Source organism: Triturus cristatus, chromosome 4_2, assembly GCF_964204655.1.
Source record: "Triturus cristatus chromosome 4_2, aTriCri1.1, whole genome shotgun sequence".
In the NCBI taxonomy this organism is placed as follows: Eukaryota; Metazoa; Chordata; class Amphibia; order Caudata; family Salamandridae; genus Triturus; species Triturus cristatus.
In genome coordinates this window covers 33,349,077-33,376,655 of record NC_140586.1, presented here as the reverse complement: position 1 = coordinate 33,376,655, position 27,579 = coordinate 33,349,077, and the positions used below count along the sequence as shown (strand labels likewise).

The window sequence follows — 27,579 nt, the reverse complement described above, 5'->3', positions numbered from 1 at the left end:
TCCTTCAATATAGTCAGTAGAATGCAATGGCTGACCGTGTCATTGGCTGAAGAGGCCAAGGAGCATCAGAGCGGCTTGCTGACCCTCACTGAGAGTGATGAGATGTGCTTCTTTGATGTCTGTTATAGCTGACTTTAGTCCGCCAAAGGGTCTAAATGCTGACTGGATATCAGGCAGCAGCTGGTATTCATCCAAATATCTCACAGTCATAATTCTTGCTAGACTTTTGCATAGAGAAGATAGGAGATCAGTCAACAGTTTCCAGAACTTGGAGGCCTGTTGTGAGTTTCTTCAGAAAAGGCTGATAAATGTGTGTTTTACTGGCCTAAGGATTATGCCTGTTGACAGAAGAGGGAATCTCGGTCGTCATGCAATAGCTCAAGTGGAAAAACACTTTCTTCTTGACAGATGCACAGCAAAGTTCCACTGACAAATCAGATGATCATTGAAGCCGTTATTTCCTCTCAGGAAATAGTCTGAATATTGTCGAGGATGATTTCAGAGGATCAGAGTTAAAAGGAGAAAAAGACTGGTCATTATTGACCATTCCTTTACAGAATTATTTATTTAAATTATTGCAATAAGCCTGCTCGGAGTTATGCAATGGCATATAGGATCATCTCTAGGCCTTTAGGATTGCTGAGTTCTCTGTGGAGGGTGAAAATGTCCTTTGTTTGGTTTCATTAATCAATAATGAAGCTGACCAGTTATGCTCTTTTTGCTGATGAAATGGCTATTTGATAGTCTGTCCTGGTAATTTAGTACGGTGTTTTGTTAATTTCAGAGTACGATTTGCATCACTGATGTTAAACGTTTTCATCCTTGTCTTTTCAGGTAAAACTGATTATACCGATACAACACCACCAAAGGGAATGTTTACTTTACAGGAGAAAAATTAAAACACTAGATTTTGCTGCACTTTTCCTACTATAGTGCCTTCTAGTGTCAAAGCAATATAAATGCAGCCTCCACCTCCAAGCACTTCATGGTAAGTCAACTGATATGCCCTTTTGACCACCCACAAGGTCCCTTGACACCCTGGACCTGATTCCAATCTTGGTTTGCTCACCTCATATGGCTTCCGCTTGCTCTTCACTGTATATTGTTGTGCAGTGGCTAACTGGTTCATAGCTCAACTATGAACAGGGTCTCAATCCAGGGTAAGAGGCACCTCCTCATTGTCATCCTCCTTCACTGAGAGTGGGATGGAGCTGTGCTTTTTGAAGGCTCAGGTATCATGATTTTGGCAACAAAGCTCACTTTAGCTACGTACTCCTCTAAAATCAATGCCCTCCATTTACTTGTTGTACCCAACACTATCCTGTCAGTTTTACATTGTGATGGTCTGAAAACAATGCTTATAGGTGATGCATCACCTCATACAGAAGGAGCAGAGGCATTTGTGAAGATCTTCAGCCACAATGCAGTCTAAGCATGGCCCATGCTCTACTTTTACTGAATCTGTGCTGCCTACAGTGCGTATATTAAATCAGAACATCTAACAAGTCAGTGTATGAGCTGCAGACAGTGCAGCTCAAAAACATGAAGAATTTGCAAGTGCTCTTTGTTTCCTAGAACAGGTTGCAGAAAGTACAATTTGAGCAAAAACAGGCACATGGCCCGTTCAGAGGCTGCATCCAGAAGTAGAATGTGCTCATGATCATGATCCAGCCGAGCTCACCACGTTCAACTGTCGTTCCTACTGCCCCCCCCCCCAAATGAAGCCTGGAACCTATGGTGCCAAAACAAGAGTAGAAACCGGGTAAAATCATCTGTTCATATCGTGGTGACCATATTTAATGGAAACATGTTGACCTGTACTAGTTGTTTCCTTCAAGATGGAAAATGCAATGGAACAGTGAATACTGCACGGAACACAAGGGTACAGTGCTTCACGCAACTCTCACACATGGGTAGCAGAAGCACAGCCCCAGCACTGCTTTCAAATAAACCCACAGGCAAGGTATAAATCAATGCTTAGTGGTCCTCACACTGTCTTTCAAATTAACATAAAATCCTTTGGGCATCGCGAAACACTGTAAAAAAACCAAAACTCATTCAAGATGTGGACTGCACAGATAAACATCTCAAGGTATCTTGCAGGTCATGAGGTTTCATTCATACCTACGCTGGTTTTTTTTATACAGCAGCAGTCTTTGCTACCATTTAAGACCTCATAGCTACCATTATGCATATTAATTCCTTAGCAAAATTCTCCCCTATGACCAGGTAGATCTGGAACAGGCCAAGCATAGATACTAATGCCACGATCAGTAGCCCAGTCATTTTTTGGTATCCCGATATACATACTGGGGTGGCGTGTCACAGACACGGAATAATTAAGCTCCCACAATACATATCTTATTTTCTAACTTAAGAAAACTTAATTTGCTCAATCATCCTCATTTGTCTGAAGAATAGAGCAAGAGGAGTGTTAAAAGCTCACCATTAACTGTTTATGTGCTGCATACAAATCGTAATAAGGAATAAATACATTCCCTTCCATGTAGATCATAGACATAGGGTGGAAGTGGACAAAAAGTAAAATGATTTTTTAAATATGTTCGAGCATATCAAGGCTCATTTCTTGTCACATCTGGTTTTAGAAATCTGAAAAATATGTGTAGATCCAATACCTGATGCTGTTTGTGAGAAAGTGACAAATATGTGTATTGTTTATATAAAAAAACGTTTTACATTTTGTATTTAATGGAGTTTGTTTATGGTTTATGTCTTGTATAAGTTTGTGAGTATATTATTTATGAGCTATAAGTTCATATATTCACTAAATGTTATAGTTTCATATATTGTTGGTTGTGTAGCTTTTTTGCACAGTTTGTACTCAAATCTGCCCTTAATTTGCCTAGGGGTGGTTTATTGTCTTAAGTCAAAGTGTAAACATCTGCATGAAAATGACCTCCTATCATAGCAAACACTATTTACTGCCAATGTTGTTCCCTGATTGGTATACCAAAGCTGGCGTCTTGGACAGCTACATAAACGTTACATCCTTTTATCTATATGGCCTCAAAGATTTAAGCTAACCTTGCTACGTAAAAAGATTCTACAAGGATAACCTAGTTCAGGCCATGAAGATATACAATTGACCTGAAGCCCCTGGTCATCTAGGACACAAGAACACACCTGTAATAAAATCCCAGACATTTCTCATTATCTAGGCTCAGTTCAATAGTTACCAGAAGGAGTTTCTAAATTTCCTCCAGATGGTCTAGAGAAAACTTCTGAAATTGTGACGGATATGAAGGGAGTTATCAGCACAGACTAGCTTGATGATGTTCAGCATATATATGATCTAAAAAGAGGAAATAGTTCCTGAAAGGTGGGCTCAAATCTCATACTACAGACTTCCTGCAACCGTGCTGCCCTCTGTTGGGAGCACCACAATCTGCTTCTCATTAGTGCCATGTGCAAACAGAAAATCCAGACTATCTACTTTCAAAATCTTGACCTTACAAAGATATCTCCTGTATTCAATCCTTAAATCCACTCAAATTCTCTTCTCACAAATTTTAGGACTAGTGCCTTATTTAGAGTTTGGCTGAGCAGGATAGCCACCAAAAAGTGGCGGTTGTCTCTTCTGTCATATTTAGACTACCACTGTCATCAATGCACTCTTAATCCACCAAACAGGACATCTGCTACTTTTTGGCAGATGTTTCACATCCTTTCAACACTAATTAAAGGCCCAAATTATTTTACTTCAGTTCTCCCTTATTTGGGTGCAAGTAGTGGAAAGAAGAATTACATGCAGGTCATATGTTTTGTAGGGAACTGAATATGGAAGATAAAGAGCTTGGTAGTCTACATTTTGGGTTCTATGCTTTTGTAGTCATATATTTTTAACTGCTAGCTTACAGTATCCTGTAGATCCTGCTGTTTACGACACCTCAGTCCCAATAAGCAAATAGCTGCTATAAGATGGGGGTGGGTACGGGTCAAGAACGATCTAGTCTAAGGCATTAAGAAATTTGTTTTAAATATTAGGTTTCTTGATGCAAGACTTTTTTTTACTATGGCCATTCATGTCACATCTGGTTTTAGAAATCTGAAAAATATGTGTAGATCCAATACCTGATGCTGTTTGTGAGAAAGTGACAAATATGTGTATTGTTTATATAAAAAAACGTTTTACATTTTGTACTTAATGGAGTTTGTTTATGGTTTATGTCTTGTATAAGTTTGTGAGTATATTATTTATGAGCTATAAGATCATAAATATTATAGTTTCATATATTGTTGGTTGTGTAGCTTTTTTGCACAGTTTGTATTCAAATCTGCCCTTAATTTGCCTAGGGGGGGTTTTATTGTCTTAAGTCAAAGTGTAAACATCTGCATGAAAATGACCTCCTATCATAGCAAACACTATTTACTGCCAATGTTGTTCCCTGATTGGTATACCAAAGTTGGCGTCTTGGACAGCTACATAAACTTTACATCCTTTTATCTATATGGCCTCAAAGATTTGAGCTAACCTTGCTACGTAAAAAGATTCTACAAGGATAACCTAGTTCAGGCCATGAAGATATACAATTGACCTGAAGCCCCTGGTCATCTAGGGCACAAGAACACACCTGTAATAAAATCCCAGACATTTCTAATTATCTTGACTCAGTTCAATAGTTACCAGAAGGAGTTTCTAAATTTCCTCCAGATGGTCTAGAGAAAACTTCTGAAATTGTGACGGATATGAAGGGAGTTATCAGCACAGACTAGCTTGATGATGTTCAGCATATATATGATCTAAAAAGAGGAAATAGTTCCTGAAAGGTGGGCTCAAATCTCATACTACAGACTTCCTGCAACCGTGCTGCCCTCTGTTGGGAGCACCACAATCTGCTTCTCATTAGTGCCATGTGCAAACAGAAAATCCAGACTATCTACTTTCAAAATCTTGACCTTACAAAGATATCTCCTGTATTCAATCCTTAAATCCACTCAAATTCTCTTCTCACAAATTTTAGGACTAGTGCCTTATTTAGAGTTTGGCTGAGCAGGATAGCCACCAAAAAGTGGCGGTTGTCTCTTCTGTCATATTTAGACTACCACTGTCATCAATGCACTCTTAATCCACCGAACAGGACATCTGCTACTTTTTGGCAGATGTTTCACATCCTTCCAACACTAATTAAAGGACCAAATTATTTTACTTCAGTTCTCCCTTATTTGGGTGCAAGTAGTGGAAAGAAGAATTACATGCAGGTCATATGTTTTGTAGGGAACTGAATATGGAGGATAAAGAGCTTGGTAGTCTACATTTTGGGTTCTATGCTTTTGTAGTCATATATTTTTAACTGCTAGCTTACAGTATCCTGTAGATCCTGCTGTTTACGACACCTCAGTCCCAATAAGCAGATAGCTGCTATAAGATGGGGGTGGGTACGGGTCAAGAACGATCTAGTCTAAGGCATTAAGAAATTAGTTTTAAATATTAGGTTTCTTGATGCAAGACTTTTTTTTACAATGGCCATTCATCTGGCCAGACGTGAGTACATTGAATCTACCAACCTGGTCATGTCGTACTATACAGGCATAATAACATAATCGGGCAACATTAATTGATTGACTCAATCATTGCTGCTTTCTTTCTTCTCAGATACTCTGAATCAGACATTTCACTCTAGGGTGGTCCTTCTCTTACTTATTTGCGGTGGTGTTTCGCTGCCGCAGTTCCTGGTTCGGTAACTCTTTCTCACGAGGCTGCAGAACGGATTCCAAGTTTAGCGCCCCCACTTCGGGCATAAGGTGATTTGAAGACAAGATCTGCAAGGAAAAAAAAGTTTAGAACACAGACTACTAGAGCATTCTCACAAAGCCATAGAGGTTCAAGTCATGCCACATGGATTGGTCCTACAAAGCCATCCAGGATCCACTCAGTCTGACTCAGAGACCATTCTGGTCTCACCTTACAGAAACTATTAGACCCAGTAATGTCACACAGTTCGTCTGACAAAAACCTCACCTTATATAAGCACTACTACAAATTAGTATTGAAAGAGCCTAACCCAATAAATTCATCCTGGACACAAATGGCTAAAAAGATCAAGATTTCAGAAGCATCTTGGCAAACAGTGAATGGGTGCACTGCTGTGTTATAGTTTTTATCAGGGTTCCTAGTCTGACGACAGGAAAGAATTCAAGCACGTGAATCAATGAAAGATTCAATGCTGGAGAAATACATCTTCAATATACAGGACCAACCAGCTCCAGTACTGCCACAGAGCCTTGCCTTAACCAACATCTTTCCTCAACATTACTCAAATAGAAGCTTAAAACCACTGCAACATAGCACGACAGAGCCTCACCTTACAGAAGCATAAAAGCCAAGCACATTTACACAGACCAGCATTACTTTCCTGGGCAACATTGCCGTAGAGAGCTAAAGGGACACAGTGTTGTCACACGCCCTACGGCTCACAGAATCATGCAAGACCCAGTACAGGCCTAATGGATCTCACTATCACCAACGTTTTACCAAATCCAAGGGCCGATATCTTGTTCAAACAGACTGGTCTTGCAACTTCCAGGACACCACCCTACTGTCCATATATCTGTAGCCCAGAAATCTACTAAATGACTTTCAGTTGGCTCCCCCCATGACACTGCACTAGTTAACAGAAAACAGCTACACAGCATTTGCGATAAAGGGCAAAAATGCACTTTCATATTACTTGACTTCTATGAAGTATTCCATACCAGTGCCTAACAGGTGCTGCTTAACTGTCAGGCAACAGTCGCTTGAGTGCGTTGGACGTAGCTACCATGCATCACATCCTTATAAACTATAGTTACATCAGGTCAAACTAGATTCATACCTCTATGAAGCCAATGCCATCAGGTCCTGAGACCGGCTCTCTTGTCAAACTACTTCAGCATTTTCATGGCCCTGTGGCTAACAGCTTGAAAACTGACTGCACTAGTTTTTATTTTTTAAACAAATTACATTTAATTGGGTATATTAAAATACACTTAGGCAATCAACAATGCTGTGTTGTATATTTCGTCATATAGAGATTCATTATTCGATATAGGCCAACAGTCGGGAGGACAAGACAGTACTAACATTAAGAACAATGTAAAAAATCAAACAGATACCATTGCCTGGGGGAACTGGATAACATTTGTGGTCATATGATAATGGTCTAATTTACTTGCCAGAGTTCTGTATGTACAGTTTTTGGTCCAAGATCACTTAAAATGATTGGTGCATCAGGTCAAATAATGTTTAAGCATTTTTGGCTGTACCCTGACCAACTTTATGGCGACATATTGAATTTGGAGTGTCATTAGAGGGGTAGGGGATTTTCATTTGATGGTGATGGTTCGTTTCTCAAGGACCATCACTAAGTCAATAAATTTACTGTCAGATGTCAGCCTTAGGTCTAGTCATCGACCCCAAAAGCCAGGTTTTCGGTGTCTGGATGTATTGTTTGCAGCATCGGTTGTCACTAGCATGCAGATGTTACTTTGATCTACTGCAAACTGGAAGATGAATTGGGGCTCAAAACAGGCAATAATCTGAAAGGTGTACAGATTTGTAAGCAGAAAGCCAAACCTGACTCACTCAAAACAGATCTTGCTTATGGGCCCGTCACCTTTCTCTCTGTTGTGGTCAAACCCAATGTGTACTCCCCTTGACATAAAAAACAGTGCTGAAATCACATCATCATCTTTGACCCCGTGCTCTTTCACTCCTCACATAGATGCAGTCACCAAATGCACATTCTACCAATTTCGACAAGTTTTTTCATTCTTGCAATTTCCTCACAAAATGCCCTAGTGCTTGCCATAGTTACATCTCAATTGGATTATGGCAATGTCTTCTACATTGGGTCCCCAAAAACCTACGTGCCCAAGATTGAGAGAATATAGAGTTAAACAGTCTACATCATTTTTAAGATGGTTCCTCACCTTAAGCTGGGCTCTCATCAGAACCTGACTCTCGGGACTTGAATTCTCTAAGTGGACCCAGCGATCCAGTGTCAGACCCTCCGCCTTTAGAAGATCTGAAAGAGGCAGCGACAGGGAGCCCAGTGAATGGGTATCATCTTTCACCTAAAGAAGGAGGAAAGGAGACTCAGAAATGGGGAAAGAAACTGTACAAAGAAGCAGTAGTGAAAGGGCAGGAAGGCTGGAGAGGACTTTGAATACACCAGGTGAAACTGTGGAAAGACTACACACTAGTAATCTCTAACATAGGATAAATGCCAGAAATCTCTTACAAGGGAGGTACACCAGAAGGATCTCAGCTAATGCTGCAAGTGCATGTAGGGCTATACACCAGAAGCACCTTAGAAATGAGAGCCTCGGATCGAGATAGAACCCTACAGAACCTCAGACAAGGCTAAACAACAGAAGAACTTTAGAGGGCGCCCCTTACTTTAATCTCTTCACATCGCGTTACATTTTCAGCATAGACCCCATAATGGAAATGATTCTATTCTGAACTCAAAGCACATTAGCACAGCATTGTGGTTAGCAAGCAGGTGAACATCTCTTCCATTCAATTTATAATTGTTACTGATTGTGGGGCATTCCTGCAGTTTTGCTTCTTGATAAAACAGTGTGGTTTGCTCCCAGGATGTAACACGTTAGTAGTGATGACATTGTTTTTTTAACAAATTGTTACTGTTGCTGTCAAAGCCATAACATGTTTTATTGGTTAAACATTTTTAACAAATGTTTACTGTTGCTGTCATAGCCATAACATGTTTTATTGGTTAAACATTGTTTACACCTCTGGCAACACAACGCATGCCATTACAACACGGTCATTAACGACTGCATTGTAACAACGCATGCCCGTACAACGCAAGTCGGAACAACGACTTGCTGTAGGGGTCAGAAGGTGTTGGATTTAAAATCAAACACCTTCCCTACTGTTGCACAGACTGGAGTTGGAATAGTAAGTTATACTATTCCAACATCCAGCGCCCCCCCTAGAGTAGGTTGTTGTTTCAACTTGTGTTGTAATGCCATGGTTTGTTACAACGCGGTCTTTGTAATGACCGGATTGTAATGGCATGCGTTAAAAAAGAATGCGATGTAACGTGGCATATTCATTATATTTAACTGTGCCTCTATATGGACAGAGGGGGATTAAATAAAAGCAAAAGATACAAAAACTGCACAACAATTTATTTAGCTGACCAACTTTAATACAGAGAAGAGGCTCCATCAGTGGGGACTCTCCCACGAAGGTGACAAGTGGGCTTTGATGACAAACGTTTTGTGTATAAAGGGCTCAGGTGCAATAAAATTACCTTCATAGTACTTGTGCTACTCCAAGGTCTTGCTCTTAACCCTTCACAACTGTTTGAGAATACCTGCACCACTGAAGGATTGGAAAAACCCACCCAAAAGAATCTATCACTTTACCTTGCTTCTGCACGTTGACCAAGGGCAACCGTTTCCTCCTTGCATCTGCTGTCTCTCATTTCCACTGGTTGAAATCTGGGTCCACAGCCCAAAACATATCACGAGGGGGACTACATATATGGCAAAGACGCTTCACAAAAATACACTGTACAGACCTTACTAGGCAACAGGGGTATATTTTTACAAGGATGTTTAGAGTGAGTATTGGTAACACAAATAATGTGGGGTATCTAAGTAGTTGCCACACAAATGTCGGCAATGGTACCATCAGGGCTACATTCGCATTGGTGGAATGAGTATGATATCTTGGATGAGACTGGACCCCTCTTGTGTTACAGGTTTAAACAGGAACAAGATTGTCCACCTGGAAAGGGTAGTATTAGGGACTTTGCTTTGTGGGGTAAGAGCAGCACAAGTGTTGAAAAGATTATCCAACTTACTAAAGGTGTTCTTTCTTTACAACTATAACGAGTAAGGCCTTATTTAGAGTATGTTGGATGTGATACTCCGTCACAAACATGACAGATATTCTATCTGCTGTACTACATTGTAGCATATGGTACTGGTACTACTTTGGATGGGATATTGCCACATTTGACAAACTATCCTTTCTGCAAAACTCTAAATAAGGCTCTTAGAAATACCAAGGTAAAATGTCTTGGTTACAAGACCACATGAACTAGTTCCTGGTTTAGATGAAATTCCCTTCAACTGTTAGGAATACACCAGTTCTCAGTAACACTTTGTCTTTATGGAAAACTCCATATGTAACTTTTGAAGTTCTAGTTTGAGGGTCATTATACCTTGTTGCCAAGAAGGCTGTTTTCTAGGGTGAAAGGACAATAAGATGTCATATGCTTGTGCACTAAAGTGCCAAGGCCTAAAGTGTGATACCTTTGTTGTATAGGTTCCTTGATGTGAGGATGTAAATGGAGGAGCCCCCCCAAAATGTCACTTAGGTGCTTAATTCTGTAAAGATAAGAGATCCCTAGGCCTATTATAGAAGACAGTAATAGCTGAACGATAATGTTTAACATTAGTGAACAAGGCTTTCTCGGTCAATCAGATGTGCTATGAAAGTTAAGACATCATCTGGTAAGGCCATCCAAAATGTTTAGACAAACAAGAAGCCATTTGGCTTCTCTACTGATGATTATTTGAGTCTTTCCTGACAGAATACAACAGCAATATTTGTTTCTGTTAAGTCGAAGTGTGTATGCTTCTTAAGAAATTGGGGGGGGGGGGGGGGGGGAGCGGGGGGGGGGGGGAATGTACAAAGAATTTGTCTTGTTGAAAACAATCTAATTAGGAGTTTGTAGCCGCAAAAATGTTTTTAAATGTACTAATTCCATTGTAGGAGTCTGTAAACTTTTACCAATGCTTAAAATTGTACCTTGACCCAATACCGATATAGTATTTGGAAGGGAGGTGTTGTAGGCATCCCTTCCAAATACTGACTCCTTCTCACATGTATTAATGTTTTGCAACAGAAATCTGTGATGGCCACCATTCGGAGTGAATAGCAGTTTTCGGCCTACCTTATTAATATGCATGAAATTAGAGTTCAATCCACTCCTAATGGCGCTTCACTTTCCCTTGCTCATTTGCTTGATACGAACGTAGCACTGCTTGTAAGAACCGCTGCAACTTTTAAGAGTTAACTTTGCCCCTTGACCACGAGCCAAGTCTCGTCCTTACAGAACCGCTGAATTACATCGCCCTCCTTTAACCAGATTCAATCCGCCTTCTTCCTTTCCGAGCACTGTTGTGAATTTAACAACCCAGTCCTGGCGATGATCATAATTTAACCGGATCGAAACGCCGTCGACCTTTTCAGCTCAATTGATGGCCTTATGGTTCTTTGAATTAATGTATAATTACTTTTATTGTTGAAAATTGAATTTAGAACCTTTGTAATCATTGTTCCAACTTTTCACTTTCACTTCACATAGCGTCGTCCCTTGCTGATTTCACCTTGTCACTTGCGTCGCCGTCTCCGTGTCACATACACTGTAAGCACCTTATGGTATATTAATTTTACGTACAGTGCTGTTACAACTGTCTTCATTTTGTTTATTTAAATTTATATTTGTCTTCATGTAAGTAATTTTCTTAACTCAATACATTATGTCCTTTCCTAATTTTTCCTTCTTCGGAGTCTTCCTTATCTCTTTTGTAATGTTGTGTACATGCAATTTATCTGTCTGTATTGAATGATACCAGTTGAGAATTATTGTTGCTGTTTATATTATAGCCCTATCTCAAAGAGGTCTACGGGTTTATGCTCCTGTTGTTTTTCTAATAATATACGTAGAGCACATAATGTAATTGCAGTGGTGGACACACTGGGGGAGCCTGCAGCACTACTCCTTGCTGACATGGATAAGGCCCTTGACTCGCTTAGCTGGGTCGATCTCTTCGCCTTGCTTAGTCGCTTAAGCATTGGCCCTCGCCTGCTAGCTCTCATAAGGCTCCTATGTATGGATATTTCAGCGTCTGTTAGGATCGCGGACACCATCTAGGGCTGCATTACCATAGCGCGGGGCACTCGCCAGGGCTGCCCCCTTTCTCTGTACTTATTTGCCTTGGCCATGGAGCCGCTGGCGGCATGGGTGAGGATTGATGCCCAGATCCATGGCTTCGAATAGTTGCGAGAGGTCTCCGACCGCATCGCGTTATACACGGACGTTGTCTTGTTCTTTCTTACTCGACCCGATAGGACCGGACCGCGCCTTCTCAGGATTATGCAGATATTCAGAGAGAACTCGGGCCCATACATGAACAGAAGTTAATCGTGTCTGTAGCCCCTGCGTGGGGGAGATCAGTTGGACATATGGTCTCAAGAGGTCCCCTTGGTTCCTGATGGTTTTAAACATTTGGGGGTGTTTTTACCCACATGTCAAACTATTTCATGGGAAAGAAACTTGGCCCCCCTATGGGCGCAGACGGGAGATCAGGTCTGTGTGTGGTCTCACTTTCCGCTTTCTTTATTTGGTAGGTCAGCCATATTCAAAATGGTATCATTGCCCCGCCTACTCTGTCAGCTTCAAAATCACCCCTATTATATACGGCCGACCTGGTTCCAGCAACTTAACGTGATCCTTGCTTGTTTTCTTTAGGGAGGAGGAGCAGCGCGCGTAGCATTGAGAACTTGTTTTCAATCCATCTATTGTGGAGGCATTGCCACCCCAGATGTTCAGGCCTTCCATGCAGCCTCACACATGCTAGTCCTTAACGACTGGTGGTATGGGGACCGGAGGGACCCAGCATACGCGGTGGAGCGCTGGCTGATGGGGGCTGTGTCGATACACCGGATCTTATATTCTAGCCTTCTGCTTAATGTGCTGCCGCCGGCCACCAGGACGGTCTTTGGGGTATGGAAACGAGTGCTGCATACGATGGGCTGGTGGGGTAAACCGACGAAGGAAACCCCCCTGTGGAACAATGGTCAGCTGCCACAGGTGATGCAGCTATCGGGGTTTCGGGCTGGAAGGCCATTGGTATAGACACACTGGGTGTAGTTCTACATGGAGAGAGTTTGAAGTCGTTTCAGGAACTTCAGACAGAATTTAATATGCCCCAGACACAATTTTACAGGTACCTCCAATTAAGACACGCCCTCTCTCCGTATCTGGTGCAACAAGATGCCATACCTGAACTCAACCCCGTTGAGTTCAAGGTTTTTATGGGAGACTTGGGGGATCACAAAATAAATAAGATCTATCGTACACTTATAAATAACACCCCCACTACACTACACAAAACACGGGAGGCCTGGCAGCTGGATCTCGGTCTCCTCGACGAGGATGACTGGGTAGAGGCACTCGAGTCCCCATGTGGCACAGCAACCGCTGCCCGCTTGCGGTTGATCCGATTCAAAAACCTGCATTGGGTATATTTCACCAGATAAAGGTTATGGCGGGCTGGGCTGATCGCGTCATTCAGGTGCCTGCGTTGTGAGGCGGATGAAGGTAACTTCTTTCACACAATATGGCAGTGTACGTCCCTGTCGCAGTTTTGGAGAGGGGTGGCAGCATGCCTCTCGGAGGTCCTGGGATGGGATATTCAACTCTCGCCCAGATTGTTTCTGTTTCATATAGCCGAGGGATTGGGTGGCAATAGATATAAGCGCCACTTGTTGTTTCTAGGCCTTACGCTGGCTAAGCGCGACATCGCGAGGGTGTGGAAGAGTGAGGCTCCGCCATCGGTTGACACCTGGAAGAAAGGCCTCGACTTTTGCATGGGTCTGGAGATCCCAGTCTTTACAGCGATAGTGCCCCCAGAAACACTATAAGATATGAAAGCTGTGGGCGGATTATAGGGGATTAGATCTAGAACCTTCCCCCTCTGTCTCTGCTGTCGAAGAGCTGTTGGGTTGACCGTGCTGTGCTGCAATATAGATGTGGACTCTACCTACAGATGTACCGAATTGCTTCGACCTGCATGTTCTAGGTCGCTGGATGCTTCCAGCGATATTGTTACGGCACTATCGTTTGTCGTTCCAAGTTCTTTTCTAATGTGTTCATTGCATCAACATAGTTATGTTATTATTGAAAATTTTTAAATCAATGCTGCTTGTCATTATATACTGCTGGCTCTCTACATGACGCCGAACTTGTATCGGCTTTCAACAATAAAACTGAGTTGTGAAAAAAAAAAATCAAACTTAATCCCTAGATTCTGTGCCACAGTGGTGGGAGGGGGGTCAGCCCACTCTGGTCAGCATTCCTGGTCCCATCGTGGCACAGGAGACTCAAATAGCATGATTTCTGTTTTTCCAGTGTTACTTTGAAGATTACTTAAATATGGCTGCCAGACAGTTCTTAAAGACTCCTGGCTATCCTGGTCATTGAAAGAAGGAGCTGAGTATCATCTGTGTAAAATATAATATAGACCCCAAAAGATTCCACTAATGAGGCCAGGGGAGCCATATAGATATTTAAGAGAGAAGGGCTCAAGGCCAAGCCCTGTGGCACATCGCACTTAAGCATTTTTGGCTCTGAGAAATATGGGGCCAGCCAAACTGCTTGACTGCTGTTCCCCAGAACTGAGCGGAACCATGCCAGAACAGCGCCTACCACACCAATGTCCTCTCTACGTTGTAACAGGAGGGTGTGGGAAACAGTAACAAATGCTGCTTGCTGATAGATCCAACAGGATCAGGGCGATCTGTTTACCCCGATTCAGTGCCAATTTAATAGAGTCTGCCACTTCAACTAGTGCAGTCTCCGTGCTGTGTCGTGGTCTAAACCCAGTTTGAGAAGAAGTTTATGCTGTTCTAAGTAAGAGGATAGCTGTACGTTAATTCGCTTTTCAAGCATCTTAAAGGCAGCAGGAGGTAACAAAATAGGCTTAAAATTGGCCAATTACATGCCGTCAACCGATGGCTTTTTAAAGAGAATCAGCTACTGCCCAGCAAAACGGGACCTAGCTGATTAAATTGAAAGATTGAATAAATAGTTAAAAATGGGGTTAATGGATTTAACCACAGCAGCCAGAATCTGGGGAGGACAAGGGTCCTATGGTGAGCCCGACTTGCATAGCAGAATAACTTGTTCAGACTCTTGGAGAGTGAACTGCGAGAATACAAACAGCTTATCCGTGATCACCTGCACATTGCCTGTAGATGTAGTGTTGATGTCATATAGAGCCCTGTTTAATTTTAGATTGCCCACAATATTCATAGTCTTCTCCTCGAAAAATTTTGAAAGATCCTTGCACATTGTGGCAGACACTGTAATAGGCTGTGAGAGGGAAGTAGGCTGGAGAACAAATGTAAAAGTATTGAAGACTTCATGTGGGCTATTACCTACAGCAAGTATTTCTCAGAAAAGGTGGTCTGCGCATGTCTTACCAAACTGTGATAATGCTTCAATGCCAGCCTGTAGATCTCCTTATCCTTTGGCGAATAATGAAGTCTCCTCTGCCTTTCCTGATGTTTACAGCGTTTAGTTATTGCTGCTAGTTTCAAAGAAAACCAAAGAGTAGGAAGGCTTCTCTGAAAGCTGGTTTGATGTACGAGGAAGCTGCAGTGGGACAGAAAGGAATAGAAGGGTATAGCCCGTTAGGATGATCTGGTGGGTCCATCTGTCGGATGTCATGAATGGCCACCGTTGGAGAAAATGCTTGACTCTGCCTCCCATAGGGTGGCCATGCGTTGCTAAGAGTAAATTAAAATGGCTTGGAGGCTGATGCCCTGTGGGCAGACGGGCTGGAAAGATCACTGCCACTGGTGACCTGCATGTTACCTGCCTGATCCCTGGCCACAAAAAGAGTGAGATGACAGTAGCAATGCGGGTGCCCCTTGTGTTGCCTATACACCAAACCTCTGAAGTACCCTCAGTAGGGGTGAAACTGATAAGGAAACTGTCTGGCAGAAGTTGAAACGGCCAACAAGCGCTCTGTGGGCTGGCTAACTTTGACAAACTCTAGGGTGAAATCAGCTTATTTGCCAAAAAAGTGGGATCCATCAAAAAGCAAAAGGGATATCTGCACAGCTCCAGAAAAGGTTGCGGATCTCATCCATGCGATGGAGCACCACACTAGTGCCGACTGCTCATTCCAATCGGTAGTATCCAGGCAAGCCTGAATGAGTATTTGGCTGCATCCTGGCCATCTAGGATGGCTTGAGCCAGAGGCCCTAAACTCCTCAAAGACCACTGACAAGATCTTGTTGGCCAAGTCCCAGAGGGCGCCTGTATAACTTGCATTGACCACCCTCACGGCTAACCTGGCCAAAGAGAACATTCACTTCCCAAACACCTCAATCCTCTTTGAATCCTTATCGGGGGGTCCTAGGGAATGAATTCGGATTCATGTTGCTGGGGGCATCTGGCCACTTGCCTATTTACTGTTGGACAAGAGCTTGGTTTAGATCAAGTGCTCATATGAGTGTTAGTAAGGGCGTTGTTGAATGGTAGTAAGGGCTTGGAAGAAGTCAGCCCAGGCCGCAGAATTTCAGTAAGCACATTTGTTTTACCCTCAACTTAAGGAAGTTGTATATCCAGAAACTCAGCACATGTCTGATGACTGGAACCAAAGAAGCCCTCTCTTCCAATGGGGAGAAATCAACCCTGTATCAGGGAAAGTGTCAAGCCCACTGGCCTATTATAAATTCATACACAAACTTTCATCATCAATATGTGGGGGTAAATCATCCCCATCATCTCCACTGTCCTCTCCTAATAGTGGCAAGTTCTGGACAGAGTCAAAAGCAAAAAGCTGGTCGAGGAGCAGAAAACAACTCCGTGATAGATGGGAGTGTTTTCTCTGAATCTGACTGTACGGGAGCCGGGTGCACCAGAGTGCAGTCAGAGCATGTTCTCGGTTGAGGTCGAGATGGAATCGGTTTGAGGTCAAATACCAGAGGCAGCAGAGAAACCTCCTCTGGCCACGTTGGGACCGGCATCAATGGAGAAGGGATTGTTGCAGGCACTGTAGCTGGAATGGAAGTCAGCAGCTGAGTCCGTGTGGACCCCGAGGCGGGTTTCAAGGGCTTAGACACCACAGAGGAAACATCCACTGCCAGTTACCCAACTGGATGCCCCTGCAGATACTTAGGGCATGAAGGCATGCCACAGGTAGCCAGAGGAGTGCCAAAAATATAGCTTCGCTAAGGGCCCAGGGAAATTGAGGTGCATTGGGATTGATTGAGGGATCACATTCTAAATCGGAGATTGGGAGTGAGATTGAGTGGCACGCTGATGTCCTCGCAACTTTCTTTGGATAGACAGTGGTGGGGGGGGTTGAGTCCTGCTTTGCCTCCTTGTGTTTCCGGTTTGATTTGGACTTCGACTTACTGGATGATGTTGATCACTAAGAGGACCTCTTGCGGGATCGGCCTCAAGAGCAGGAATGGGTTGGAGCCCTTGTCTTCAAGCAGGAGTGGTACTTGTGTGGCTTCTGTCGATGTTCTGTGACATCATGTACCTGCATCGCCTTTGGGTGCATGAGGGCACACTCCGCACACAATTATCAAGCCCAAACATGAAAAGCAAGCCTTGTGCGGGTACGTCACCAACATCTATTTAAGGTAGTCACACATAGTTTGAACCCTGTAGTTTTAGGTTGTTTCACACTGAAATTCAGTTTTTGGAGAAATGGAGTGGAGTTCCGGATCAGAGTTCACAGGCATAGAAAGAAGGTAACTGACTGAGGTTTGCAGGGGTGGCGCTTATATGCAGGTCTGCTCTGTCACTTCTGGGATGGAATGAAGCCAAACTAGAGCCCCATGGCACCACCTAGTGGTGCGCGGGACCACTGCTATAAAATCTTCCAGATCCACTCTGGGGAATTCTATAAAGATGTGGCATCTGCGGTTAGATGTATCTATCAGAACTTTATCTACAGATCTAGTGTCAGTGTCTGTATCCACTGCAGTCTTGTTAGGCAGAGTCTGCCGTAGAACAGAGTGGTCTGAGGCTGTACAACGCTAGGTTTTGATATTTTTAGCCTTATTGTGCTACAGTAATGATTCTAATCATTTTCAATATGAATTTGAGGCTGCATCTGTTATTTATTTTGCTATATTTGTTCCAGGGTCTACAGGTTCTGGAATAATCCCCTCAGTTAACATGGGTGATTGCTGCTAAGACTGTTGCGGAACAGATAAAGGAAGAAAGAGAAGGAAGGCATTCACAGTATTGTGTATTAGTGAACAATACAAACATAGGGGCCCAAAAAAAGAGTTAGAAATATTTGAGAAGGTAGTCTAAACAAAAAGGTATGGATATCCTAGCTTATTTGGCATAATCCAAAGGTCATTTACTTGTCAGAATTAGTTATACAGAAGGACAAGTACAAAACCTATGTTGCTTTCTTTGATCCTAAAGGAACAGACCTGCAGAATCCTCCTAGACCCATGAGACCAACAATAGACAATGGATGGGCCTGATGCAGTCGTGCCCCAATCTTCTGGGATCTGAGCCTGGTTTGTGCCAGGCTGATGTTCAAATCTTTCCCGTCCATGGACTCCTGTCATTTGAGGATCTCTTCGAAGACTAAGGAACTGATTTAAATTTTGGCAAACGGTCTTTCAGGGTGGTGGACAACATTACCTCCGCCACCACGACAGACTACTGTCTGCCAAATTTAGAGGTGATGGCTGGCCCATCTGTCGCAGCCCTACCAAGTTACAAAACGTTTAGTAAAGGGCTGCCACGGGTTTTGTCAGCCGTTCACCAATCTTTTCTAAAGTTTTTGGTTTTCATTCATAAACTCCCAAAACGGGAGGTTGTTTCTAAAAAAAACCCCAAAAAACTAATGACCCCCTCTACCATACCCTGAGGTTTCTCTCCGGGAGTTGGGGGGGCGGGCATCATCTTTTTTTTTCTATATGGGTAAAATTATGTTTCACAACTACTGGATCTTATGTAAATTTGCATACTATTGAATAGTTGAAATCTTTTATGTTGTGTGAACTGGTAAAAAAGTGAACTAATAATTAAATGCATTTTCATGGACCCCTTTATCACTTAGGTATTTCCATGTGCATCTACATTTAAACAATCATACTGCAGAAGAGTCTCACGGTTATTCATATGTCTGTCATGTCCACCGTGAATTCAGATCTTGCTGTCTTGCCTCTCGTTGAAAGCACCATGTCTAGCTCAGGTAATTTTCTACTGACCATCCAGTTGTGGCAGACTTATCTACTACTTGGTCTTGTTTTGATGACCAGTAGGCCATTAACAACCGGGTAGGAAATTAAAATGTTTGTGTTTATTCAGTGAAGCAGCTAATGGCTCTTTTAACAACATATGCAGTGATCAATCAGCTACACTCAATGACTGTTTAAGAAAAGACATACTTTTTTAAACATACGTCTGAAATGTGATTGAGGTAAAATATGAGGACGAACAAGGCATCTTAATATCTCTCAAACATCGCTAATGGTAAGATGCATCAGGCCTCTGCATTTTCCTTGGCAAAGAGATTTACCAACTATGTTCTACTGCAGATCCTCTGGTTTTCCAGTTACTTACATTTCTAATGGTTTGGAAATGGAGATGAGGCTTTTGATCCTTGTTTTCAAAACTTTGGAATTCCCTGTCATTGTTGCTTAGAGTGAAAACCAATCTTCTGCACGTTAGGAAAAAACTGTAAACCTTTCTATTTGAGAAAGACTGGAAAGACCTTTTGCCGTATCTCCCAAGTGATCATCTGTTACGCATTCTCTCTCAGAATTTCGAATGGTTGATGCTTTGCACTTTTTAAATACCTCAGATTTATAGATAGATAGGTGGATTTATGGAGAACCAGCAAACATGATCTCACATTTCTCAACTTCATTTTAATTCCAAGGGTTGTTATTTTTATGTACTCAGCTTATCTGTTTTTTTCATCTTCATTCTGGCAAGTGATGTGATGTAAACATAATCCCGTGCTTGACAGCCCACATCCACAATTATTTTGCCTCTTTGTGGTGATCTATGTTTTCCTACAGTAAGAAAATTATATAAACTGTGCAGTGTATCTAGTTCTGGTAGCTTACCTGTAACTCAAGAGTTTCACTGTGAGGGTTCTTGCTAAGGAAGGCGATTACTTCATCCCAAACAGGAGTGATGGTCTGAGGGCAAACCTGAAAAAAAGGCAGCATTATCCTACAGGATGGGGAGTAGTCTGACCAGCATTCACAACATCATTTGATTTAATCCCTGCTGCACCCCCCCTCCCACTCCCAAGCAACAGCTGAAAAAAATTGATCTTGGGTTTAATAGAAGCAGACTTGGAAATTATCTATCTCCTTTCACACCCAACACTTCAGCAGAGCAGGGCCAGAGACAAGTATATTTCGGGCCAAGCCACTCCCAAATACGCCAGCCGTTTAGAGGCAACAACGGTTTACAGGCAACAGCTAGTAGGGAACCCAGGTAATTTTCTACAGGCCAGACTGTTTGTGCAGATGACACGCTGTACACTAAAACATCATCAGGTAGATGTCATAAGATGACATGCCTGAACTCTGACGTGGATTAGAAGTCATTAGCAAACCTTGGTCTTGAATTTTTGCTTCATCAGAGACAACTCTGCAAATGGACTTGGGGGTTTCTTCTCCTTGCGCATCTGTAATCAAATGAAATAAAAAACTGAATGAATAAAACACTGAATCTTGTACAAAACCATGTGAGGAATTTGTGACAAAAGTAGGACAGTGAGGATAAGAGGGAAAGAAGAAGGTGGAAGGACAGTCTAAAATGGTGTGAATTGAGGGGGAAAAGAGAAACTCTAAGGCTTAAGGATATAGACAGATAATCAAGCACGCAGATACAGTGGAACTTAGAGGTGCAGACAGGAAAGGAAAAGCTCCAACCTGACAATGTACTCAATGCTGATTTCCAAGTATTCAATTTGATGCAGTATAACAAGGTGTGCACATACGCCTGCAGAGAGCAAGGCACATGGGATGCTCCTATTAAAGACCTTTTTATTTTTCCGGTTGCTTCCTGCAATTCCCCACTTAATATCCCCGAAACTCACTCTACTGCTCTGAACCTTGCCTTTCACACTATCAATACCCTTCCTCGTGCCATTCTCCACATTTCCTGTGACTCTTTAAGCCCCTCTATTTGGTATTCTAATTCTATGTGTGAATCTTTCTACTTATCTCTATGCAGTTCTCAATAGCCAAGCTCCCTACCCTGTGACTCTTTCAGCACTCCACACACTCATGTCAGTTTCTACTACCCTCCGTCTCCAACATAATCCCCTTAGGTCTCTACCCTGACCACCCACTCTCCTCTGTTAGCAGGCCCCAAATCTGGTTACTCTTTCTAGCTCATAGAGACTCTGTCAGAATCCATGATCTCACATTCTTCTTTGCACTTTCTTCACTTTCCTTTGACTTGAAGGACCGAAAACAAAATCACGTCAGACAGTATGTATGCACTGATTTGATCGCATACCGACAACCACACACAAATAAGATGCATAGAAACCTACGATCAAGAGAATATATTAATCTGTAACAACAGTGAGGTAGCAGGGATAGAGCATACATGGGTACAAGCTTCTGCAACTAATTTAAGGATTCCAAATAGTAGTAAACAATATTTTGAGAAACCCCTGTGTGTAACATCTTGTGTAGAATCTTTAAAGACAGTGGAAACAGTGAAAACAGAACTCAAGCAACTGGTGGTTATGTAGCCATGAGACACTTCAAATACTTGGAAACCAAAGAGATTTATTCTTAGGACAATCATTTATTTTCTACACAAAATTAGACAAAGCCATCAAATAAATTCACAGTAGATATTTGAGACCTAATTTAGCAAGATTTTATTATGCTTCAAAAATGAAGCAATATCAGCAGCACAACTCTAAGAAACTATGGAACAGCAAAACATAAATGTCAGACTGACTATGCTCTCATGAGAAAGAAGTTATCACTTATAAACTTTAACTACTGAAAAAACATGAGATCTGTTTATGCTTTTATGTGTAGTGTTACGCAGCACATATCACGCCAGGATGATGCCAGAATGCTTTACGTTAGGCATTGTCTGATTTTGTAGGAACTGTGTAGAGGCAACAGGAGCGCCCTGAAAAACAAGGGCATGGCAATATGTATTGCAACGGTATATAACATATAACGTCACTTTGATGTAGAATTCTAACAGAGCTATATGGTTTTCATGACAGTTGTCGACGAATGTTGACAACATATGGTTTTCTATTTGATCTCTTATGACTTATGACTAACAGATATTTGCTGTATACAGAACTAAGAAGAATACCTTGTCTAATAAGTGAATAGAATTTTTTGCAGACAAGCTCACGTAAAAGCAATTAAATTTGGCACTGATGAAGCAACATTCATCCATATAGGAGTTGCGAAGCACGTGTTGGCCTCTTGTATACAGGAGAAGAAAAGCTAATACATTAATAAATCCAGCTAATAGTTATCATTAGTCTGATTTGACGCTCAAGGAAGTCAGACAAAACACACAACCTTGAAACAACCTGCCTTTTAGTATGCATTGCAACAATGTTTCTAAGAGGTAACTGTTCTAAGTTAGAGAGAGACGCTGATTAAACCATAGGGTATGGTATATTTCAGTGGTTCTTGTCCTGTGTTCTGTGGACCATTGGGAATCTGCAACACCTACTCAGGCAGTCCCAAACTATTTACAAAAACGAATAATAGTAATAGATTAAAAAACTATATATGCATAAAAAAACTGAAAATTAATTATGAAAGATGCACAGTGGGTGCCATATTGGGTAGCTACGTGAAAGAGAAATAGTGAATGGTAGGCAAACGTCAAATGTAAATATGGAAATAATGACATGGAAGTATGAGGTATGAATGCAGCGGGATAGACAATGGTGTTACGAAGGCGCAAAAATATCAAGGTGGGGGAATGGACCACTTGTCCTGTGTACCAGGGTCTTTCAGTTTACGCGGTTGGGCATCCTTAAAAAACCCTCATATACGTACACTGGCGTAAGGCGGTATATCTTGATTCTCCACCGTAGTGTATCGTGATAGCATGATCATTGGGCTTTTTATTGTCCAAATGCTAACCTCCCCATGGAGGAAGACCAACTGGTTGTGCAGTAGTGGTCAGAAATAACGGAACGAGGGCGTGCTCGTGCTCTGTGAACTGTGGTGTTTAAAATTCCTAATATCAAATCCCGTGTCCTTTATTCTTGGGGTACTTGACAAAGGGAAATTAAAAAATGGTGGTCGTGCATGTGAATAAACTTCATTATTAGTTTAATGCACTGGTATGAATCTAGTGTTATCTGGTCAACATGTTTCAGCCCCATGCAGGGTCTAGAGGCTTTCGTCAGGACCAAAGGAGGAAATGGGGAGCTCAAGTAGGCTCTCCACTAGTGTTCTTGAGGTGGAGATTAGTACTCACCACCTTCGATTTAAGGAGGTCAGACCGATTGTATCTGTTCCTGTAAAGACAATCATGAATTATATGACAGCCTAACGTAATACTGTACAATGCTAAAACGATATTAAAGTGCTCTTTACCCTGTTGACACCAAAATCATTAATCGATGGTCTGCGCTCCTGTCGCGCCTTTATTCACTCAATACAGGGTGCACGCTTAATTAAAAAAGGCTAAATACGGAAGGGTTTTGTGAACGCTATCTCGGGTCTCTTAATGGTGTGGTTCTTAGTTGTGTTGAAAAAGGCCGCTAAAATGGTGCGGTTAGTCTATCGCTATTGTTCTCATAAAAGCTCATTGTCCTATGATGAAGCGAGCCGTGGTTGTTACCTGATTGATCTAGCGTGTTGTCTTTCAATAAAAGCTCGTCGGGTGATAATGACCAACTAAAGATTCAGTGAAATGAAAAGGTGGTTGCGTAACACTATGTGGACTTACGGCGTCGCCGTTTGCTAATTCAGCGTTTAAAAACCAGAACTTAGAAACAAAGTGCGGTTGTCATTTACCTTGTTTCGCAAGTTGGACATCTTCCTTCAGGGTGTCTGTCAGTTAGGTGAGAGCCATTTGTTGCACGAAAGGGGAAAATATTAGGTTACTTTACTCACAGGTTACCGCGACGTGGAGACTCGCCTCGGCGTCGCTTACCGGCTACTCAGGCAGAATCGCTTGTTCTGACTCTGACGCTTTCCCTGGATTGACGTGCTCCCGGTTGGGCTCACGTTTCATAGACCGGTTCTATTGAGATCAAAGTAGGACTAGTCCGTCTTGGTTGGCCTTCGTGATGGCACTCATGGTTGGCATGGTTGTGTGTTGGGGTTAAATATATGGGCGATATGCGCATGTGAAGATTTGAAAAATTAAATTTACTTTATCTTATTGTCATCTTTAATGGCGCCAACTGAATAGATTTTTCTCACTCATGTTTAGTGGTGATGATGGTAAAGTATTTTTGGCAATTTCGTTTGATAGTATTTCTGGTATACATCGAACAGTATGTGTAACTGACGAAACAGGCATTTTTACATCTTGATTACCATTATTAGTGAGGGTGATGATGGTATCTTGTGTTTTGTTGTATTCGGAGCCTCGGGGTTGTCAAGGGTCTTTTCGTTGGGTCTTCTGTATACGAAGATTCTGATCACATTAGAGTATTCTTGATGGAAAGGTCACTTATTAAGGGCGTGCCAAGGTATGGTATCGTTCAGACCTTCTTTGTCTGTCTTAAGGCGATGGACCCAGCGTTGTTCTTTTTCAAAGAGTACGCGCTCAACATTGTGGCCTTGAAACAGTTGGGTCTCGAGGATAGCCCAGTGTAGGTCTTCTGCGGTGTGTTTGGCTTCAATATAGTGTTTACTCATTTGTGTTGTTGCTCTTTTGCATGTGATGTTACTTCGATGCTCAATGATCCGTTGTTTGATTTTCCTGCATGTCATTCCTATGTATCTCAATCCGCACGGGCAGACAATTATGTACACCACATGGGTGGTGTTACAGTTTGTATGGTGACGTAGTTCCCATTTTAGGTTAGGGAGTAGTTGTAAGGTCTTGGTCACTTTTGTAAGTTTACAAACTGAACATGTTCCGCATGGGTAGTGTCCCACTATTGGATTCAGATTCCATACTGTTGTTAAGGTTTCTCTTGGACTGATGTCTCTAGGTCTGGTGTGGACCAAAATGTCTTTGATATTTTTGGTTCTCCTGTGGGCAAATCTCGGTTTAGGCCATTTCAATGTGTTTGAAGTCAAGATTCCCCAGTTTTTGTTAATGATTTTCTTCACTGCGTTTGATTCGGTGTTGTAGGTTGTGACGCATGTGAGGAGATCTTTTGGTTCTTCTCTCTGCACAGTGGAAAGTAGGTTCTCTCTGGGCTGATTACGGGCTCTTTTCTGGCATCTTTTTATAGTCTTGGTTGGATAGTCCCTCTTCCTGAGTTGATCCTCTAGACCTCTTGCTTGTTGTTTATAGTCATCTAGGTTACTGCAATTGCGTTTTAAACGTAAAAATTGACTGTAAGGAAGATTGTCTCTGAGGGGTCGAGGGTGAAAACTATTATAGGAAAGAAAGCTGTTCCTTGCCGTCGGTTTATAGTAGGTTTTGGTGTGCAGTGTGCCCTTTTTGGAGAAGATGGTTACATCCAGAAAATCCAGTTGTTTTTTGTCTGCTGTAGATGTAAATTTGAGACATTCGTCTCTGGTGTTTATCCAGGTTAGGAAATTATTTAGAGCTGATTGGCTGTCTTCCCATATCATGAATACATCGTCTATGTAGCGGCGCCAAAACTTGATGCCCTGGTGGAATGGATTAATGGCGGTTAGTATGTGCTCTTGTTCAAAATTGCTCACATACAACCCTGCTACACTTGGAGCAAATGTGCTTCCCATCGAAGTTCCATGGCATTGTCCAAAAAGGGTTCCTTCGAATTCAAAATAATTTTCTGTAAGGGCTAGTCTGCAGCATTCCAAAACGAAATGCCTTGGTGTTTTGTAGGTCCAGTTATCTGTGAAAAGGATATCCTCAAGAGTGTCCAGAGTTTTCTGTTGGGGTAGGCTAGTGTAGAGACTTTCTACATCTAGACCTACCAGGAGCATAGTGTGCTCATTATAGACCTGTCCCTCAAGTAGATTAAGGAGATCACGGGTATCCTTTAGATAAGTGGGTGTCCTTTGTACTAGGGGTTTCAGGAATTGATCCGCAAATTGAGAGAGTGGTTCTAACACAGAACCAATGCCGGACACTATTGGGCGTCCTGGTGGTGGAGTCTTGTTCTTGTGAATCTTAGGTAGGGAATAAAAATACGGGATTCTTGGTGATTTGGTTTTTAAGAAAGCCGCTTCATGGCTCGAAATCCATTGATTAATCTCCGCTTCATCTACCATTAATTCAATCGTTCTTTGCAGTCTCTTTGTGGGATCATCAGGTAGTTTGACATAAAATCTTTCATTTGAGAGAAGATCTGTACATTGTTGTTGGTAACCTTGTCTGGTTAGTAGAACAATGGCTCCTCCTTTGTCCGCTGGTTTTATTATTAGGTTGTCATTTTTGCGTAGATCGTCCATCGCTCTTTGTTCCTTCTTGGGAAGATTAATAAAGGGTCTCTTGTTTGTGGAACCTAGATTGTCTGCTTGCTGCATGATGGCTTGTTCAAAAGCTTGTATCTTAACCGGAATCAGGTGCATAGGAGGGTTGAAAGTAGACTTAGGTCTCAAGTGTGTATCTCCTTCATTAGGTTGTGTTTCCTTCTCCTTGAAAAAAGCCTTGAGTTTTATTTTTCTGCAGAATTCTGCTAGTTCACATTTCAATTTGAAGATGTCGAGTGACGGAGTTGGAACAAAGCCCAGGCCTTTATTAAGAACATTTTCTTGATCTTGTGTCAGTGTAACTTCAGTCAGATTGACTACCAGTGATTGGTCGTGCTGGTTCCTGGTTGATCCTTGGTCATGCTCCGGGTATGCATTTGTCTTTCTGGTTCGTTCCAGGTGACTGTTTTTCTTCTTCCCCTCTGGCGTCCAGGGCCTCTCCCTAAAAAAGGGGAGGATTGTGGTTGCATATTCATCATTGGGCCCATATGTGGTGGGCCTTGAAAATAGGGGTTCATCCATCCTTGATAATTAGGTACGTAGGGTTGGTAGAGTGGTGGTGGATGTTCATAGTACCTCAGCATTTGCCAATTGTTTCCTCTCTGGCGTCGGTTCCTCCTATTTTGGCCTCTTCCTCTCCTTGAGGTTGTTCCTTCGTCGCTGCTCCAGTCAGAGTTGTTGTTGGAACTCTCTACTGAAGAATCTTCGTCTTCCCTGTCTTCAGGGGTAATGTAGTCTTCTCTTGAGTAGGGGTGCATCTTTTCTGTTGAGAATTTTTTTTAATCTTTATTCAATTTTTGAATTTTGTTTTGAGTGATGTACTCCTTTGTTTCATTCATTTCTTTATTTATTTCCTCAAGTTTTTTCTTGAAGACTGAGATGTGCACTGTTGTCTTGAGTTTGGCTTCACTGGTTTGTATGTTGATCGTTAAAGCTTCAACTAATCGTGTTGCTGTTTTGATGATTAAGACCAAATAGTCTCTGGTACACTTCCATGAAATGGATGACCAGTCTTTACGGAAGAGTATATCTTTCAAAAAAATGCGTGGAGCATTCTGTACCCAAAGGCCTTTGGGTGCCGAGTTCGCGCGTAAATATTCCTTCATAATGATACCGTGAATGGCTGTTCTCACTAGTTCTTTCTTGGTTTCTGTAAGTTCGTCCCACTCATTTGTTTGAGTTAGTGTCTGTGCCAGGTCTCTGTC

At 42.1% G+C, this 27,579-nt stretch overlaps 1 protein-coding gene across 1 annotated transcript in view; it reads right to left on the bottom strand.

The window, feature by feature from the left end:
• Window positions 1-27,579, bottom strand: part of ESYT1 (extended synaptotagmin 1) — a 429,479-nt gene that overhangs the window by 79,466 nt on the left and 322,434 nt on the right. Inside the window, exons 23-26 of the mRNA XM_085600294.1 lie at window positions 20,389-20,460; window positions 19,889-19,975; window positions 7,930-8,073; window positions 5,660-5,781 (exon numbers count right to left, since the gene is read on the bottom strand). Of these exons, the coding sequence (XP_085456420.1) occupies window positions 5,660-5,781; window positions 7,930-8,073; window positions 19,889-19,975; window positions 20,389-20,460 (425 nt within the window). The remainder of the gene's footprint in view (window positions 1-5,659; window positions 5,782-7,929; window positions 8,074-19,888; window positions 19,976-20,388; window positions 20,461-27,579) is intronic.